At 38.6% G+C, this 19,281-nt stretch overlaps 1 protein-coding gene across 2 annotated transcripts; it reads right to left on the bottom strand.

Moving 5' to 3' along the window:
- Nucleotides 1-942: 942 nt before the first annotated feature.
- On the bottom strand, nt 943-15,337 carry UBP23 (ubiquitin-specific protease 23). 2 transcript variants are annotated; one of them, XM_077361374.1, is made up of 11 exons: nt 14,872-15,337; nt 13,981-14,095; nt 4,873-4,983; nt 4,610-4,782; nt 4,172-4,498; nt 3,959-4,087; nt 3,127-3,765; nt 2,871-3,044; nt 2,043-2,772; nt 1,828-1,921; nt 943-1,499 (listed from the first exon to the last, which is right to left on the bottom strand). In XM_077361374.1, the coding sequence occupies exons 1-11, from the start codon at nt 15,184-15,186 to the stop codon at nt 1,337-1,339; spliced, it is 2,970 nt and encodes a 989-aa protein (XP_077217489.1). In that variant the 5' UTR covers nt 15,187-15,337; the 3' UTR covers nt 943-1,336. The 2 variants fall into 2 exon arrangements, with proteins under 2 accessions (XP_077217489.1, XP_077217490.1); XM_077361375.1 differs by having other exon boundaries at nt 3,959-4,084.
- Nucleotides 15,338-19,281: the final 3,944 nt, after the last annotated feature.

Genomic DNA, 19,281 nt, shown 5'->3' with positions numbered 1-19,281 from the left:
AAACAATCCTCCTCCTCCTCCTCCTCCTCCTCCTCATATGCTTACATAATTGAGTGTGAGAATGGTTTTTCTTAAGCCAGTTTATCTCTCAGCTGATTAACCAAGTTACTAAAAATGGTCCAAAGTTTTGTTACTTTTTAGGTGCGAAGATTAAAATTAGCGGCTGACAATTCCCAAAGTGCATGAATTCCCGGGTTTAGGCTACTGTTTAAAATTCAAATAACTTAAAAGAGGGAGGAAGCAGGTAGAGGAAGTCCGGGCGTGCTTTGAGAATGGCTAGCAGTACGCGCGGATTTTAGTTCCCACCGCTCTCAAGTCTCAATGCTGGGAGCAGGTGGGCCCTATGTATGGGGAGTGAGCGAGGCCCACCTATTAGGATGATCTAAACCGTTCATTTGTTGGTCGCCTCAATATTGCTAGTAATGTAGGAGAGAAACAATTAAAGTGGGGGCCTATCTAATTTGGATGTTTGTTGGTGCCCCTGCCCTCCTAGAGAGGCTGTCTGAAAAATCCTCACCAGCGGATAATCCTAACCCTTCGATCAATTTATTCTATAAAATGGGAAGCGTAATAAGTTAAAAAACAATGGTTTTGATGAACCCCGGAATCAACAAATGAATGGTTTAGATCATCCAAATGAACGGGCCCATTGTTGTTTGTGGACCCAAATATGTTATACGATTTAAGTGCATAGTGGGCCTGTTCATTGATCCAAACCATTTACCTTCTAGGCCTTGTTATTGATTGGCCGTGGAGCAGAACCCCACCCATATTCGACGATTTTGATCCTCCAATTTGTGTTTGTTAAACGGATGGTTAGAAAATAAAAGAGTAATAGCCAAGACTATCAGATTAGCTTTTGGGACCCACATATGGGTGGTCCATTACCATTGATCCGACAAACAATCTAAGATTAAAATGAAGCACTCCTCAGTCCTCATCTTCAAAAATACCTGTTTGGATTGAAGGAATTTTCCCGGGAAAAAAGTGAATTGAAGTTCGTGGCTTTAATACATTTCATAAATATATGGAAAATTTCCAAGGAGCAATCTTCACTCTTCAGGTTCTACAGTCTTGAAATGCATGAATTCAAACTACTACTACTGATAGAGTCCAGGTAAGTCCCTCCTCAAGACACCCCAAAACAAAACAAAAAACTTACAGACTACATTATTTTGGGACCTCTCTCACTGTTACAAATCTACCCACACCCGAAGCATTGCCAATGCTAGAACATATAGCTTATGAATATCAATATCATCACTCCCACCATGTTCTTCCGAAATGGCCGATCGGTGATCTCATCCAGTACAAACATGCAGGTATACTTGGACTTTCATATCCTGAAAGGTAAATTTCCTGCGCTGTCTTGGTCGATTCTCTTCATCTTCTTCATTTTTGCTTTCTTTGTCGCGACTTCCTGGAAAAGATTTTGCCCATCAATGGCGCTGCTGGATTTCCTGACCTTTTTTCTCTTCCCTTTGTCATATTCTTCATCCCTGAAAAGTAAAAAAATTTCTTTATTTAGATGCTTAACATATAATGAATGGTTTAGTGCCTTGGAGGATTGAACGGGCACAGGCGTGCATGATTTTTTCTAGGTGGGGCAATCCCTGTCTCCTTTTTATTGTTTCCTGTTTTTTCAATAAATTCTGCCCTCACTAAAAAAAAGGTTTTAGCTAAGAGTGTTTATCCAGGTAGGATGTCTGTATTGAACAATACCTGCCCCCTGTTTAGTTGTTTTCCTTTTCTCTGTTTTATTAGTTTATTCTTTGAGATGATGGAAAGAAATAAAACTAAACAAAAAAGGAAGTAAGGATGTCTTACCATTCATCTGGGACGTAGCCAATGCTGTAATTCCTTGAACCATTGGACATGTGAATCTCGGTTGATGGTGATTCTATGTCATCCCAACGTGCAACTGCACATTAAAATTAACAACATAATACAAATGAACCAAATCAACTTAAAGCAACATATAATAATGTACAATTGGAGACAAAAAGATAGTATAAGAGCACAATAAGGAGACGTACACCTACCAGTTCTGTCTTCTAAACCCCTTATAAGCATACTCATTATTCCTTTCTGAGTGGACATAGTCTTCTCTTGAACATCTGACTTTCTTGCATCACACTGCTTTGCCTCTGAGCTCGAGCATTTTTCTTGGGTTTCACTAGTTGAAGGCACCCCAGGGCTGTGACCATTTCTCTCTCTGAGTTCTCTCTCTTTAATACTCACTGAATCTCCATTGCAATTGTTTACCTCCTTTTTTGTTTCCTTTGTGTTGCCATAGCCATTTCTTTTGTTTGAAACAGAATGGGACCTTTGACTTTGAGAGTCAGTCGAGCCACGGTCAACCATCTTAGCCTTCTCGGATGTAGATGTCCCATGATCACTAGAGATAGTAGGCTCGATAAAATCATTTACAGTTAAATTACTGATACATGAGCTGTGTCGCTTGCTCCGCTTGTGTTTCTTCCTTTTCCGTATACTCAAGGAAGAAAGAAATAGTCGCTTAGAGGCTATATGCAGGCTCTTTATGGCAGGAAACTTCATGAACTTCTTTGGCTTTGTCATTCTATGGTGGTGACCATGACTTTTAGCTTCAGAATGTGTTGAATAACGATTTTTCTTCTGAACACAACAGCGCACATCCCCTGATAGGATTGATGATCCCATTGATACAATTTCCCCTGAATTGATATCATTTTCTCCGGACTTCTGGCATGGCGGGTCACTTGGGCGCATCCCATTAATATTATAACCATTCTGGAAGTGTAAAACAAGAAACAGCAAACAAGCTAAGTAACAATGATTTTACAATAAATCAAACAAGATTGTAGAGTTAGAAAGGGATTCCCAGTTACCTGACCATGAATTCTACATTTCTCACAATTTCTATCAAGAGACTTCTGATGAATGCAACCATTTTCAGGGCTTGATTGGTTTGTTAATTTTACTGCCCCAAATTTCTCAGAATTCAGAACGCTGACCCTATTACATGGTGAGTTGCTCTGTCCACTTTCGGTCACAACACCATTCTGGAGGGATGAGAGAGGAAAAGCATGTCAGCTAAAAGGGAAATTGCATGTAAGGAGAGCTGAGAAAGAAACATCAAGTTACCTCATGCTTGACATTTTCAGTAAGAGGCTTCTCAAAAGGTAGGTGTTCTTGGAACCCATTGCAATCCTTTTGTTCAGCAACTTGAATCCTCGGAGCATTGCTGGTTCCTTCAATATTACCATTACAGGTATGATGCAAATTTTCAGGATAAGATTTGGCACTTTCAGTTGCAACAGTGGCATCATCTAGGTAAGATGTGGTCCCATTACCATTTTCTTTCACCGGCACTGAGTGGGACCGGCCTTCTGCCAGGTGGTAGGTATTAGGAGCTTGTGAAACAGAAGGTTTCCTCAATAGGGGGCCATTCAACAAAGGCTCCTTTAAGAGATGATCCCCTAATGACAAATCTTTCGAAGCGTGACCATTTTTGTGTAAGCGAGGTTCTTCCTTCAACAAGTGGTCTTTTGACGAAGCAATTCCGACAGATTCACTACTTCGTCTCTCAGTCTGGCCATTTTGAAATGTTCCTTTTGAACCCGAGGCAGAAACAGCAAGTTCTTTATTTTCCGCGGTGTTTGTGACCACATTATTGCGAATAACATCAAGTGGTTTCTTAGGTGCAGAGATCCTTTTATCACGGACGTAAAACAGCATATATGCCTTCTGTTCCAATACAGTCTTCTCACTAACTTGGGAAACCTGCAGTTTTTGTCAAGACTGTCAGACTATCAACTCAAGATGCATCCCATATAAATTATTAAGGATTTAACGCCCAGACATTCAAAAGGAACAAAATCCAGAATTGCAATCTTTCACAAAGATTTACAGAAAATGATTTTGGGTAATTAGGTTTCTACAATGAGAAAATACTGGGCAGATGAGCTATTCATACCCGCTTATCATCGAGAGCATACCACATTCCAGTTGATGTGCGGACAAAACAGAAATAATGACCAGAGTGAGTGGTCCAGCCCGCATGAACCAGAACACCATAAAGAGTGTATTTCCACTCTCCTTCCTGCTAAACAAGAGAAAGTATTAACACAATACAGTGAAGTTTTCCTAGGAAAGACAGCATGGGAAATCTAACAAGAAATCTACTCACATGTGGATCACTGACAAAGGGCTTCAGATCCAAATTAGTCCCAAAATCAACTTTCTTATCAATTTTCTGTCCAGGAACCTCTGAACCAAACCGCTTGAGATGAATGGTGAGGACATAAGGGGCCTTGTGAACAGTAAGCTGTTTGAGAGCCTTAACTTTCTCTTTACACCGCTGGCATCGATACTGCCTCTCCCCTCCATCTAATTTCTCCGCGGCAGTGAAATGGGCAAGTGCCTTACGCAATGAATCTGCCCTTACTATCTCCAGACTTAAATCCAAGAAAGGATCAAATGTATTGGAACAGTACGAACATTGCATGCATTTCACCTGCAGCATGTTGGATGACTCACGGATAATTTATGCTCAAATAATTAGATTTTAAGGAGGTGGTATCCATGGGTCCCTAGCATTTTTAACATGGGACCTGGAAAAGGTTACCTGACTCCTGAGACGGCCACCAAAGATCTTGTGGACCAAGCTTTTCTCATAAGCACTAGGGGACTCACTTGACACTCCATACGGTAAGCAGCATTTGTGCATAGATTCCAGTAAGTTAACCATGTACTCATGTGCATCCTCCTGTCTACAATTGCGGAAACTCCGAGATATGCCTTATCATGTAATCAAGAATCACAATACAAAAATTTATTGTATAAATGAAATTTTAGGAACAAAAATTGAAATATAAATTGTAAGGATACATCGCAAGTTCTTGACGAGATGAGAAGGTGATAGTATCTTCCCAGTTGATTGTAGAGCACTACTGACATGATTCTGAATGGCACACATCGCACAAAATCCAGAAGTGTGACCTTCAAAAATCAATATTGAGGTAAAGTTAAAACCCAAGCATACTAAGAAATAGCTTGCAATATAAACTGACTTTATAAATTTAATGGGAAGCACAAAAGAAATGTAAAATAACAATAATACTAAATGCCAAGATCATTCAAAAGATTAAAAAGCACCAGTACACTTTCACCCTCATAGATGCAAGAAATCTAGAATGCCATATTTATCAAGAAAATTATGATGGGACTTCACTTTTTTATCGGAGACAATTCATGCAGCACCCCAATATTCACCATGTGAAGGACAGAGTACTACAGTGAAAGCATGTAAAGGCCATATACGAGCCCAACCCACTCATTGCCTGATATGCATGCACACAAATTATGAACCCTCGAGCACTCTCGTGCTGCTACCTTCTCCTCTATCGCTTGCCTCTATCGTGCATAACTCTAAGCCCAATCCTTGTGAGCAGTCTGCATCGCGAACCATCTAAATACAAACCCCTCATGATAGGGGGTCATCCAAAATGACACAAAGAATCAAGGAGTTAAGAAGATGGCTCGTCGTTAATGTTAAAAGAAATTTTTTGTGAAGGGGTCATTTTTTGTGGAGGAATGCACTACCCAAAAGAATTGTTAAAATATTTTTTTAAGCTTTTAGAGTATTACTAGAGTCTATTTAAGCCATAGGGGGTAGCAGTGGCGGAGCCCGCAGGGGGGGGAATGTTTCCCGATTCGGTAGGCTATATTTATATCCAGTAAAGTTGCCCTCTCTCTCTCTCTCTCCCCCTTTAAATTAGGATTTTTTAACAATCCGTTTCCAAATCCTCTCTCTGCCTTTAAATTCAGAATTTTTGTCTCTCTCAATTTGGGATTTTTTTTGTAACTCAATATCTTGAGTGGATATGTTTCTCTCTCTCTCTCTCTCTCTCTCTCTCTCTCTTGAATGGATCAACACCTTAATTGATTAAAAGATGGCCCTCTTCATAGCATGATCCAAACTGTTCATTTGTTGGGCCACAATGTGCACCCTGTAAATCATCTCCATAGGATTATCCTAACCCTCCGATTTATAATGGGGTTGCTCGTTATAGAAACCTCTATAGATTGGAGGGTTAGGATCGTCCTATGAAGATGATTTGCGTGGTACAGCCAATTTATGTTATGGCACAACAGATGAACGGTTTGGACTTTGGATAATCCTAAGGAGTGGGTCCATAGTTTTTTTGAAAAATACTAGACTACACTAGAATTATTGAGATTTTCAATGTAAAATGGGATCCTTTTTTGGGGATTGGAATTTATTAAACCACTAACAATCTTGGGTCATGCTATGGATGGGTGTACAATAGTGGGCCCTACCCTTCAGAACATAAGGTGTAAACAGTGGGCCCCACCAGATCAGAACATGAGGTCTAAATTGTGGACCCCATCTTATATATAGGTTGGGGGGATGGTGGACCCAACCTATCAAAACATGAAGTGTAAAACGGCGGGCCCCAACATGCTATAACAACCATTGTCTCCCCCCCCTAGAGCAAATTCCTGGCTCCGCCCCTAGGGGTAGTTAGAGTCTTTTCCCATTAAAGTCACTTAATTTCTTGGAGTTACGAGTGTTTTAAATAGACCCCATACATATATAACGAAAATTTTAAGTGAGGGGAGTCTTTTAAGTTATTAAAGGATATTTTAGCCCAAAAGTGTAAGGTTGTAGTTTAGGATTTCATTTTTATATATATGTAGCGTCAGGTCATTTTTCTTTCATGCTATGCTGTGATGGAATGAATAAAGATTTGAAGTTTTTTTTTTCTTTTGTGAATGTGATGTCTGTTCTTCAGTGTGTAATACCTTGATCCCCTGGGCATGATGCCTATGGTTTTCTTGGTGTAAAGCCTCAAGATAGCTAATGTGATTTTAGCATAATCTTTGTCTTCTTTGACGAGATGCCAAGGAAAACTCTTGGTGGGATGCCTTAAGATAAGTATCTTATTTCTCCATTACTTCCAATCTATATTCTACTATTTTCTTTTTCTTTTTATTTGAATGGCAATATTCTACTTTTCTCTCTCTTCTTGATTTTTTCCACAAAAACAATATGCCTGGGAACCAAGAATATTCATTCTCTCATCCAAACACGCATCCATTATTCCTACCCAAACCTTTCAATGCACCTTGCCGACATACCACTTCCCGGCATACGTCTCCAAATCTCTTGCATACGTTTGTACCCCCTCCAAGCCTACCCTAAACATAGTAGAAATATTTTTCTAATTTAATCACACATTTTAGGATCCAAAACCCTAATTTTCTACAACAATCTAATATTGCAAGTAAATTCAAATCCTTACAACCTGCATAGCCTATTTCCTTTGCCTCATACCTTATTCCTCACCCTGGTCGACTAAAACATGAGCTCAATCTTTGAAAGATATTCCCTTCCATAGATTGTCCTACATCAATATGGTATCTGAGCAAAACTTGGGCTTGACATGTTGCAACATTTCTATAGAAGGAATCACGAAGAATGACGCATGTTCATATGAATGAACATTGTTTTTGTTTTGGCGGTAACTCTCAGCTTTTGCTTCTAGAGAAGTGTGACTCTTATCTAGCTTGATGGTGGGACTCCATCGAGAACCTTCCTAGATTGGTGATATGTTCTTTTAGATGCGAATCTTGCGATTTAACTTGAGCTAGGTTCAAATGATGATGCAAGATAGTAGAAATTCTAAAAAAAACAAATAAACCATTGTTGGAGGCTACATGGAAGATGAATGAGATTTCTCCACTCAACAGAGTTGAGTTCTTTCCAAGTGGAGGTGTATAATGGGGACCATCCAAGGTGCCATGAAAAACCAAGGAGGTAAGTAGATTGGGCCCCCATCATTAATGTTAAAAGAGTTTCATTTAGTTTTTAGAGTATTATTTAAGTCCTTTTAGTCATAGAGAGCCGTAAAGTCTTTTCCCATCCAAACCACTTGAGCTCCTTGAGTTATGACCAAGGTTTTAAATTTCGGATTTCAGTGAGGACCGAAATCGAAACATTCCGAAACCGAAATTTCCGAAATTTACCAAATTTCTGTCGAAATTTCATTAATTTTTAATCCTTTACCGAATTTCAGCCAAAATTACCGAAATTTCGGCCGAAAAAACGCCATTTCGTGCACCTTTACGGAATTTCGGCTAAAATTTCGGTTTCGGTTACCCCCAAAATTACCTCTGAAACCGAAATTTAAAACCTTGGTTATGACTATTTTAAATAGGTCTAAATATGTATATTAGAAATTTTAAATGGAGAGAGAATCTTTAAGTTATTAGAGGGCATTTTAATCCAAAAGTATTAGTTTTGGTTTAGGGCTTTAGAACTTTCTCGTTCTCTTTTTTTTCTTATATATGTAGCCTTAGGGCATTTTTCTTTCAAGCTATGTTGTGATGGGAATGAATAAAGAATTGAAGTTTTTCTCTCTTGTGTGGATGTAGTGTCTATTCTTCAGGGTGTGATGCCTTAATCCCCTTGATGCGATGACTAAAGATCCCTTGGCGCAAATCCTTGGGATTGCGAGCGAGATTCTAGCATAATCATCTTCTTCTTGGGTGAGATGCAAAAGCATCTTTGGTGAAATTCAAAGGAGAAAACTTTTTGAAAAATGCCTTGAGATAAGTATCATTTTTTTTTTGAATAGTGCCTTGAGATAAGTATCATGCTTCTTGTTTTTTTCGAACGGCCAGTATCTTGTTTCCTCATTACTTGCAATCTATATTTCTCTTATTTTCTCTCCTCTTTTCTAGGTTTCTTCCACGAAAACAATCTGCCTAGGAATCAGAAATATTCCTCTTCTTGGCTGAAACCTCAAAACCCTAATTTCTCTTCTTCTTTTACCCATTTCATCTTATCCTAAACCATGCATCCCTTAATCTTGTCAAAACATTTGCATGCAACTCTTCGGCATACGTTTGCACCTCTACGATATACATTTGTACCCCTCCAAACCAACCCTAAACCTAGGAGAAATATTTTTCTAATCTAGTTACATATTTTTTTTATCCAAATCCCTAATTTTCACTCACCCTTTTTCCCCATATTCCCCACGACAACAGACTACTCTTGCTAGTAAATTCAGATCCCTACAGCCCACATAGCCTGTTTCTTTTGCTCATACCTTATTCCTAACCCTAGTAGACTAAAACTTGAGCTTAATCTTTGAATGCTACTCCCTTCTATAGCTCGTCCCGCATCACCTCAAACCTCGTATAAGCTTCCATCCAAGTGTGAGACAAATCCATTGCCAAAAGAATCTAGAAACTTGGTAAGTCCTGTAACCCGGATGTTCAGTGCACAAACCCATGCCATCAACCAATTCGGATGACTGAATGTCTCACATGGTAGCTGGTAAGTCTTGCTACGACTTGATCCGCCAAGTACTCAGATTCAATACCACGGGTCTTCACTTTTTCCCTGCAGATAAACCGATGTGGCGCCCAAGCATACCGTATGTTAAGGCCAACCCGCTCCAATGCAAGGCCTTGAAGACCCTACACACCTAACACCTCTTGTCATTCCTCAAAAGCTCAGGAACTAAAGTCACTCAAGCCCACCTGCGCTACAAGCTTGCCCTCTTCATGCACCATAAAGCGCACTTCTCGTGATCTGTATGCATCACGAGCAACCGAAAACAAAGCCCGATAGCTCTGTGCAAATCCATCCAAGTGCATGGCATGCCCATGCCACATATGACCCTGCCAAGTCTTGCGACACAATTGTCGAAGGCATAGGCCCATTCCATAAAACAATCGCAAGAACGAAGGTCCTGCACAATAACTAAAGCCAACTGGAGGCAAGGCTAAATCTAGCCAGGCTCTGCTCTGCCCAGCTCTTTTGTTCAGGTGCTCAAGGTACATGAAAGCACCGAGAGGCAATGCACTAGAGCAGTGTTTACAAACGCAGATGTGGGTCAAAATGCGACCAAGAAAAATCCTTGTCGACTCAGAGCGGACGCAGCTGCGTACTCAGTTAAAGTGGTCATAACTCGGGAGAGTCAAAGGAGTTTTTATTGACATTGTAGGGCAAAACACGGAACACGGTGGCAAAACGCAGAATGCGACAAAGGGAAAAGGAAGTCCGACTCAGGGAAATCCACGATGACGGGGGGAGTTTTAAAACTATGCACAAGACTGTAGCACATCCTGCTCGAAGATCTGAAGCCCACCCAGGTACAAGGCACCGCGCCATGTCTCAATCCACCAAGCCTGGAGGCTCGGTCATCCAAGGCTCAAACCTACACCATGGAACATTCCGAAAGTCCATCTTGCGAGAGTGATCAAAACACCCCAACATGCTCATGGCTAATTTGGAGTCCTAGCCCACGAGGCGTACGGTGATGCTAAAGCTCCTATATGTTAGCCTCCGCATCGGTCCGTATGCACAATACAGTTTGGAACCCAACCAGCATACAATAGGACATGCCTGGAATGCAAGCCTCGACCATCATTAATTAGTGTGAGTTAACATCACAATTTGCAAAAGCTCACATGAACCTCTCGATTACTTTTCAACCAATATGAAATTGCCCCATTTTTTTTTGAATGATTATGAGATTCGCTCCAAGTGCCATTAAATAATTGATTTTGTGATGATTTTGTACTAATAATGGTGGTAGAGAAGAAATTCTTGAATGATGGAAATCCCAGTTAAATCCCTAGCCAAGGCAATCAATCTCACATGATCTGTATTAAATTCAAGGTTTTTTTGTTGGTATCATATATGTTTCTCAAGCCCTGTGAAAGTGAAAGATAGACTTGGGGTGGGTTTTTTTACGGACATAATTGATATAACATCCTCTACTCTATGATGCTTCATGACGCTACATTTGTTGAGAGCATCCACAATATCTTGGTGAACCAGAGGATACCCACCATATTAGAGAAGGCATTTGAAATGGCTTGGACAAAGGTATGTTACGTGGTGGGTCGAAAATGAGCACCAACATGAGAAAGAAGAAACCACAACTACAAGGTTCCAAAGTGTAACACACATATAAATTTGCCTTGCACCAAAAACTTTTAGCCTTTTAGGTTAAGGACTGTCTAAAGCTTTAATAGGCTTGCAAAGAATTGGCCTTTGCACAAAGATGTGAAGATTGGTTTTCTTAACAAGTAGATCCAAAAGGAGGACTACACCTTTGAAATGAACTGCATCATGGGGATTGAGAAACACTTGAGTAATATCATTGACAGGATCATAGTCCATTAAGTACCTCTATGAAATTGAGGTAGCCCAGACCAAGAAGATCTCATTCCCATAAAGTGTGTATGCTTGATCCATTGTTAGATTTCGTTGCATGTTCCTTTGCATTTTGATTCTTGTATTGACTACCATGGTCGCTTCCCCTCATTTTCTACATAAAATGTATCATTATTCAAGAAAATAAGGATATATTAGTGATTCTATAATCATTGTGAGGTTTTTTACGATTTACCCGTTTTTTGCTTTTTGGAATGGCTACTATTTACCCTTGAAGATATGGGTATTGTTGTGTCACAAAAATTCCTTCAATTAATATGATTGGTAGGTTTGGAATTACTGTTTGACATTTTCCCGGAGGGAGATATATAAGCGCTCCTTAGTTTTGCTATTTCCAGCCCTCGCTTTACTTTAAACTTCTAGGATTGGCTGCTGATTACTTGTTGGGGATGGTAACATCAAATTAGAAGTGTAAAATAAACAGAGAACTTCCAATATCAAAACAAGGGAGTATGAATATCAGCTTCCTCTCACAAAACCACCTTCTCCACACGCCTTTGTCCATGGCTTCATTGGGTATTAGGTAGTATTCTTTAGTCTACGGAGATGAATGATATAATTAAACCATAATGAGTGACAAGGAACTAGGCGCAACAGCTAGATCCTAGGCTGGCATGTATCATTCTTTTAGTTGCAACAAAATTTTATTCAAGCTGCACTTTTACTCTAGAATCTTACTCTAGTTCCTACTTCTGAACCTCCTCTTAGGCACTCGCTTCATAAACTTTTTTAGCACCAAATCTTTCTTGTCATTGCACCTACTAAACAGTCTAAACCTGCTCCAACTCCTACATCATGCAACTAATGGCATTCCATCCAAGTTCAACTTCCACCAGCCAGGCTTACTCGTGACCAAGTCGCATGAAATGAGCTAGGATTCAAGTTCAATTAAACAATGAGTATGATTTTACAAATCATCAATACTATATACAATAACAAGAAATAACACTTCCAGAGTTTGGATTAAATTAATGGAGCAAATCTAGGAACTAATTGAGATACCACCACAGAAAAGAATGGTACTAATTAGACTGGACCCTAAGGAAAATCTAAGTAATATTTACTTGGCATGATTTGACAAATCAGCAATGTTATGTAGAAGAACAAGAAGTAACACTTCCAGAGTTTGGATTACAATAATAAAGCAAATCTAAGAACCATTTGAGATGCTACCATGGAAAAGAAAGAAACTAATTAGAGTGAAACCTTAAGCAATTACTGAAGTCACATGCACGGGTCATCAAGAACAAAGGATGTGACCAAACTTGTCGAGAGTATGAGGGGGTGGAGCAAGGAAAGCATAAACATGCAAAAGAAGGAAAAAAATGTGGCAGTTTCAGTTGCTTACGTCAGGGGATCAAGGGATTAATAGATAATGATAAAAAAAATTAAACAATCTAGAATAACTAATTGCGGAAATTAATAGTCTAGAGTCTCTAAACTCTTAAGGTCTGGAATTATATGCTAGAGTTGCAGTCTTGACTGCACTGGACACCTAACAAGTACTCATAAAAATAATTCCTTTACTAAGAAACAGAATGAGGGTCAGCAGTATCCTCACTCTCATTGCTGGGAGTGATGAGAGCTCCACATATTGGAATAGGCATATTTATCTCGTATCCTGATTCCCCAGCGCCTCTCTTCATCAATTTGTAGTATTGCATCTCTAGTCATCCCCACTAGTACTGCTGTCAACCACTTATAATTTGAAGCAAATTGCCCACCTAATTATGTTTTGGAAACTAGTAACTAAGCATCAATCATCACCTCTGGCCCAACTGTTCCAGCTGAGAAGGTTGTTCATGCACCCAAATATCCATGGGGGAAATAGGTGCCTCAACAAATGGATTGATGGGCTTCAATTTTTTATGGGAGTTATGGATACTGGCAACCACGAAAGTTATCCTCATCAAAGCCTTATTGTTTTTAAGTAGATTCAAAACGGCAATAACATAAGGCATGTTTCTTTCTGTCAACCATTTAGTTGAAAAATTTAGAAGTAATAGCCACACTACGTGCTAGAATAGCATAACTCATGCATATCAACTACACCATCTTTTTGCCATTGACTTCTGAGGTATATTATGAGGGTCACAGAGCTAAAGAGTTCAACGGTGGCACAACACGGCAAGGTTTGATTGGTAGTTATAGACTTATAGTACAAGGAGGACTTTCATGTTTATTTTTCTCTTACTTTCACAATGTTTTCATATAAAAAAATAGAAGTGTCTTGGAATTGCCAATTAGATACACATTTCCATGTTGGAATCAAAAGATGTGCAGTAGTTACAGAAATGAGTGAAAGAAGCAAGCGTAGTTCTAATCCACAGGATTGAATAGTCAAAGGAAGATAATTTCAACCATGAGACATGAATAATTGAATACAAAAGAAACATAAACACCAGCAAAACATAACTGAAAAAAAAAAACTAACAAACATATCTTATATTAGGAAGAAATCAAGTGAGAAAAAATAAACCATCTAATCAATTAAGAATATTAAACCATGCCATTTCCCATTAAATAAATAAAAATGCCATTTTATCATTAGACCAAATAAGAATAGCGTACATTTACTATGTTCTGTAAGGAAAAATTTTCATTTTTGGTATGCACAGTGAAAAATAGCAGTTTTCTTCCATATCGTGAGAACAATGCTAAATTGTGTCAAACACCTTTATAACAAAGAAAAGAGACAAAGCAACAGAAATACTCACAAGAAGATTTATGCTTCCCACTCTGCAAATACGCAGCAAATGGCTCTGTATAAGTTAGGCATTGCAGAACTGAGTTGAGAAAGCAAGTATTCCCAAGATTTGCCAGACCAGCACCCTGTTAAACACCAAATTGATATCTTTACTGATGGGGACAAAAACTAAAACCCAAATCAAACTCAATGGAAGTAACGAAAACCAAATAAAATGTCCCGACAGTAAAAGCAACCAATGCCAAACTGAATAAAAAAAGAATTATACAAAACCCAGCAAAATAATCTGCAGAAAAAAGGTCATAAAACCAAAAGAAAGTCTATAATGAAGATGGCTAACACAAGAAATTACTGTCGGACACCATATAAGTACATTAAATAAATAAATAACACAAAAAAAAATTGACATAGTAAAAGGATACCTATTCCTATTGGAGTTTAATAAAGAGAAGAAAAGGCCAACAAAATGCTCTGTATCAAGAAACAGTCAAAACCAGGATCGTATTCAAGAAACCAAACTTCAAAAACTAACTTTCTAAAATGGAACACTGGCCCAAATCAAATTAAACATAAACCCTCGGCATGGAAACCTCAAAACGCACATCAAATTTAGGAAAGTGAACAAACCCCAAATCAAATTAAAAATAAACCCTCCGCATGGAAACCTCAAAACGCACATCAAATTTAGGACAGTGAACAAACCCCAACATCATTCTCAGTAAAAAACACAAAACAATAATAATAATAATAATAATAATAATAATAAATCAATAAGAACAATCAAAACCCAACAGAGCCATCAGAAAACAGCACCCAAAAAACCAAACCAAGCCGAAGAAAACACTCACGATTCTACGAAAAGTGATTCTAAAAATCAAATAAAACACAAGAAACCACTCACAATTCTCCGGAACGTGATTCTAAAACTGAGTTCAGAATCCAACCCATGTTCGAAGACATCTCCACCACCGTCCGGACTCTTAACCGGACCCGACAAATTGCCGGAGCTCGTAACAGCGGGTCTCTTAGAATCCGAGGTAGGGTTTAGGGTTTCCAAATGAAAACCATCACTGGCATTATTAGTGTAAGAAGAGAAAGGCTTTGTAGCGAGATGAAAATCGATCCTTCTAGGAAATAAAGATCCGTTGGGAAGAGAGAGAGAGAACCCTTGTAAGGGTTTCTTTGTTTCGGGGATGGAGATCAAGCTCTCTGCCATTAGAACAGAGAACAGTCTAAAGATCTTTGAAAATTTTGAGAGATTTTTAGAGTCTGAAAGGGCAAAAGGATGGAGGAGAAGGGCAGGATTTCAGCGCCGCTGTTGCCTCTATTTTTTCTCTCTCCTTACCTTGCCTAAAAGAGAGAACGATAATTTGGGGTTTAGATATATAAACCCTATACCCTATTTGTGTTTTTACTTTGGGGATGATAAATTCGCCCCTCCCTGCAACGATATATTCGCCCCCTTGTACCCGCTTCGGAGAAACAACCGGTATGTCCAGTCTCTCTAAATGAACAAGGTGGGTCCCACCATACGTTAAACAAGGTGGGTCCCACCATACGTTAAACAGACATTCCGATTTTCATTCTAGTGAGCTCCCAAAATCGCCTTCTCTAAATTTTTCTCCTCGTTACATTTCCGCACGAGAGAGCCAGAGAGGGTAAAATGAGGTGAATACATCGTAGAAGGGGGGCGAATTTATCAACCCCCGCGTACTTTTTAGCTCATTCTTTAACTAACCCTGGCTGAAAATTTCCTTGCCACATGTTTCTCTTTATTTCGAGTCACGTGGGCCATACCAGCACAATTGAGGTTAATCAACGGTGGTTAGAGACTTTGATTTCTGAGTGGAGAGGGTCTAGGACCGTTCATCCATGAAGGCTGGCGAGGCCAATGGTCCAATGAGGAGATCTTGGACCTACTCCAATCAAAGGAATTCATATAATTTGGCCAGTGGGAAATGATATCCCCCCCCTGACGATAAAAACAATCTTCGCCCACCCCACTCACCCCACGCCCCAACGTTGGCAAAGAAAAAGGTTTAAGGCGGTGCCGTTAGTGGGTATTGGTACAAACAAGCTTCTCTCTGTAGCTCAATTGGTTAGAGTATGTTTGGATTTATGTTGGGAGACGATAAACTACCACCCACCTGTAGGATTATTCGCACCCCTATAACGCGATTTGACGTCAAAAAACGCTAGTCTATTCACGTTACCCTCCTTTTTGACTTTTTTTTACGCCAAATCATGTTAAAAGGGTGCGGATAATCCTACAGGGGTGCGAATTTATCATCTCCCATTATGTAATCTATTACTATATGGTAAATGAAATTCCCCCCTTGAACGGATAAAATCCCCCCCCCCCCCCCCCCCCCCCGCGACACGCACACACGCCCCAACAGTTTCTGTGATAATGGTTCACTGCTTGGATAAATTCACCCAATTGATCGCCAATCTGTGGCCCGGATAGTATGCGAAGTAAAAAGTTCATAAAAAAACACCACTAGTGCCCTACGGTCCGACTGCACACGCTGCGCGCATGCGGACAATGTGTTGCACGGCCCTCTTGGACACAAAACATTGAATTTTCAAACAAGAGGGAAGAAAGGAGGGATACTTATCGACCCCTCTCCACTCTTTTCACTTTAAATTGTGGGACTAAACTTTTAGTCTTCCGAGAACACTTTCACCTCTTTCAAAAAGCACCCTTTTCCAATATAAAGAACAAATTTATTTCAAAACCTTTTCAAAAAATTATTTTATTTTGAAAAACTCTAACACTAAAATCCCAGCTTAATTATAATAGGTGACAACTGGGTGTATTGAAATTTAATGGGGGCTTTGCTTGTTGCATTTCCTGATCACTACTTCGCATGAAAAAGCATTTCTTATTGTTGTTTGAGCAGCAAATGGTGTCTTTCATCTTGCGCCTTTGAATCCACAATTACCCGTGGAGGACTATGAAATCAACCTCACCTCTTGCACATTAAATTCACTGGTAGTTAAAAGAAAACTAAATTATATCTAGTTTGATGGAATCTAGTATTTTACAAGAATGAAGATTTATGTTCTCTTATGAGATTATGACTCTTTATCATGACTTCTGCTCACTGCATATCATGATCTACCACTGTACAAATAGCATTTCTTCTTGTGCTTTGAGTAGCAAATGGTGTCTCTTTTAATGTGCCTGTGAATCCACAAGTACCAGCAAAGGACCAAGAAACCACCTGACTTCATACACCTAAGTTAAAATTACGGGTAATAAAAAAAACTAAATTATATCTAGTTCGACGACATCTTATATTTTGCAAGGAATTTGAGTTGTTTAAATGACAATTTAATAAAAACAATTTGTCTAACATAATGAATCGGCAATTCCAAAGAATATTCAACATCTAATTCAAATTTATGAAAATTACATATGACCTAAGGTTCCAGCTGAAATTATCATCAATTAGAAAATCAAAACCATGCAAAAGTTGGTTTTTCTCATTGAACTAAAATAGTTGGCTCGAAATTAATAATTTTAATTTTGGAAAAATCGTTCTCGCATAAAAGAATTGATTTTACAAAATGGAAAAATTATTGGGTGCCCATCAACTTTCTTAACCTAAGATGGTTCAACATCACAATGACAGAAACAAACTGTTGTAGTACATCCACTCACCTAATCCTCAACTAACAACTCCAAACAAAATCTAATTTGAGTTCTCCATCCAGCTTTCAGGCATTTTTGAATACCCCTAAAAGTTATTTGCATATAATCTATACGTTTATAAATTCATACATTAATAATAGTTATAAAAAGTTTTGTGTCTGCATAAGTTGATGGCTTTCAAAGCGGCCTTAATGTCACATTTGTATATCAGGTTAATTTGAAATAATTTTAGGATATAGAACCCAAAATCATGGGAAAAATCTATAAAAACAAATATTCCATGGGAAAACATTTCAGTCTAGTTGGTTTGTAATTTTCTTAGAATATATATATATATATATATATACACACACACACACTAGTAAAAAACCCCGTGCGATGCACGCGCCGGCAAAGAACTGTACGGACCACGTCATAGGTTGATCCAAACCGTCCATGTGATGGAACACAACATAAATAGGTTGTGCCCCAAAAATCATTTCCATAGGCTGATCCTAGCCGTCCAATCTATAGAGGTTTCCATAATTCCTCTTAAATCGGATGGTTAAGATCATCCTATAGATTTTTCATTAAAAAATCATAAAGGAGGGGGGTAAGGTTGAAATTATGTGGCTTTAATGGGTGCATTTGTTAAAAAGTATAAAGGAGGGGTAGGATTGAAAATATGTTAGTTGAATGGGTGCATTTGTTAAAAAAAATCAAAAAAAGTGATGTGTAATTCTCATAGAATTTTTTAAAAATTCAAAAAATTCTCTTCTCCTATATAGTACTAGTAAAAAACCCGTGCGATGCACGGGCCGACAAAGAACTGTACGGACCACATCATAGGTTGATCCAAACCGTCCATGTGATGGAACACAACATAAATAGGTTGTGCCCCAAAAATCATTTCCACAGGCTGATCCTAGCCGTCCAATCTATAGAGGTTTCCATAATTCCTCTTAAATCGGATGGTTAAGATCACCCTATAGATTTTTCATTAAAAAATCATAAAGGAGGGGGGTAAGATTGAAATTATGTGGCTTTAATGGGTGCATTTGTTAAAAAGTATAAATGAGGGGTAGGATTGAAAATATGTTAGTTGAATAGGTGCATTTGTTAAAAAAAGTCAAAAAAAGTGATGTGTAATTCTCATAGAATTTTTTTAAAATTCAAAAAATTCTCTTCTTTTCTCTTCTCCTATATAGTACTAGTAAAAAACTCGTGCGATGCACGGGCCGACAAAGAACTGTACGGACCACGTCATAGGTTGATCCAAACCGTCCATGTGATGGAACACAACATAAATAGGTTGTGCCCCAAAAATCATTTCCATAGGCTGATCTTAGCCCTCCAATCTATAGATGTTTCCATAATTCCTCTTAAATCGGATGGTTAAGATCACCCTATAGATTTTTTATTAAAAAACCATAAAGGAGGGGGGTAAGATCAAAATTATACGGCTTTAATGGGTGCCTTTGTTAAAAGCATAAAGGAGGGGATAGGATTGAAATTATATGAAAGGCCTCTTATACAATCCTATCTCACAATCGTTGTTTGATGAATTCTTTGAGAAGCTGTGAATAGAAATTAATTAAAACCAAATAAAATTCAAATGAACCTAAGAATAGAAAAGCTATAAAAAGAAAAATACAGACCTTGCATTTTCCATTA

Source organism: Tasmannia lanceolata, unplaced genomic scaffold (assembly GCF_043159265.1).
Source record: "Tasmannia lanceolata isolate RefF3 unplaced genomic scaffold, GAP_Taslan_0.1 ptg000018l, whole genome shotgun sequence".
In the NCBI taxonomy this organism is placed as follows: domain Eukaryota; kingdom Viridiplantae; phylum Streptophyta; class Magnoliopsida; order Canellales; family Winteraceae; genus Tasmannia; species Tasmannia lanceolata.
The sequence above is the reverse complement of the archived record's forward strand: the minus strand, read 5'-3'. Positions and strand labels throughout refer to the sequence as shown.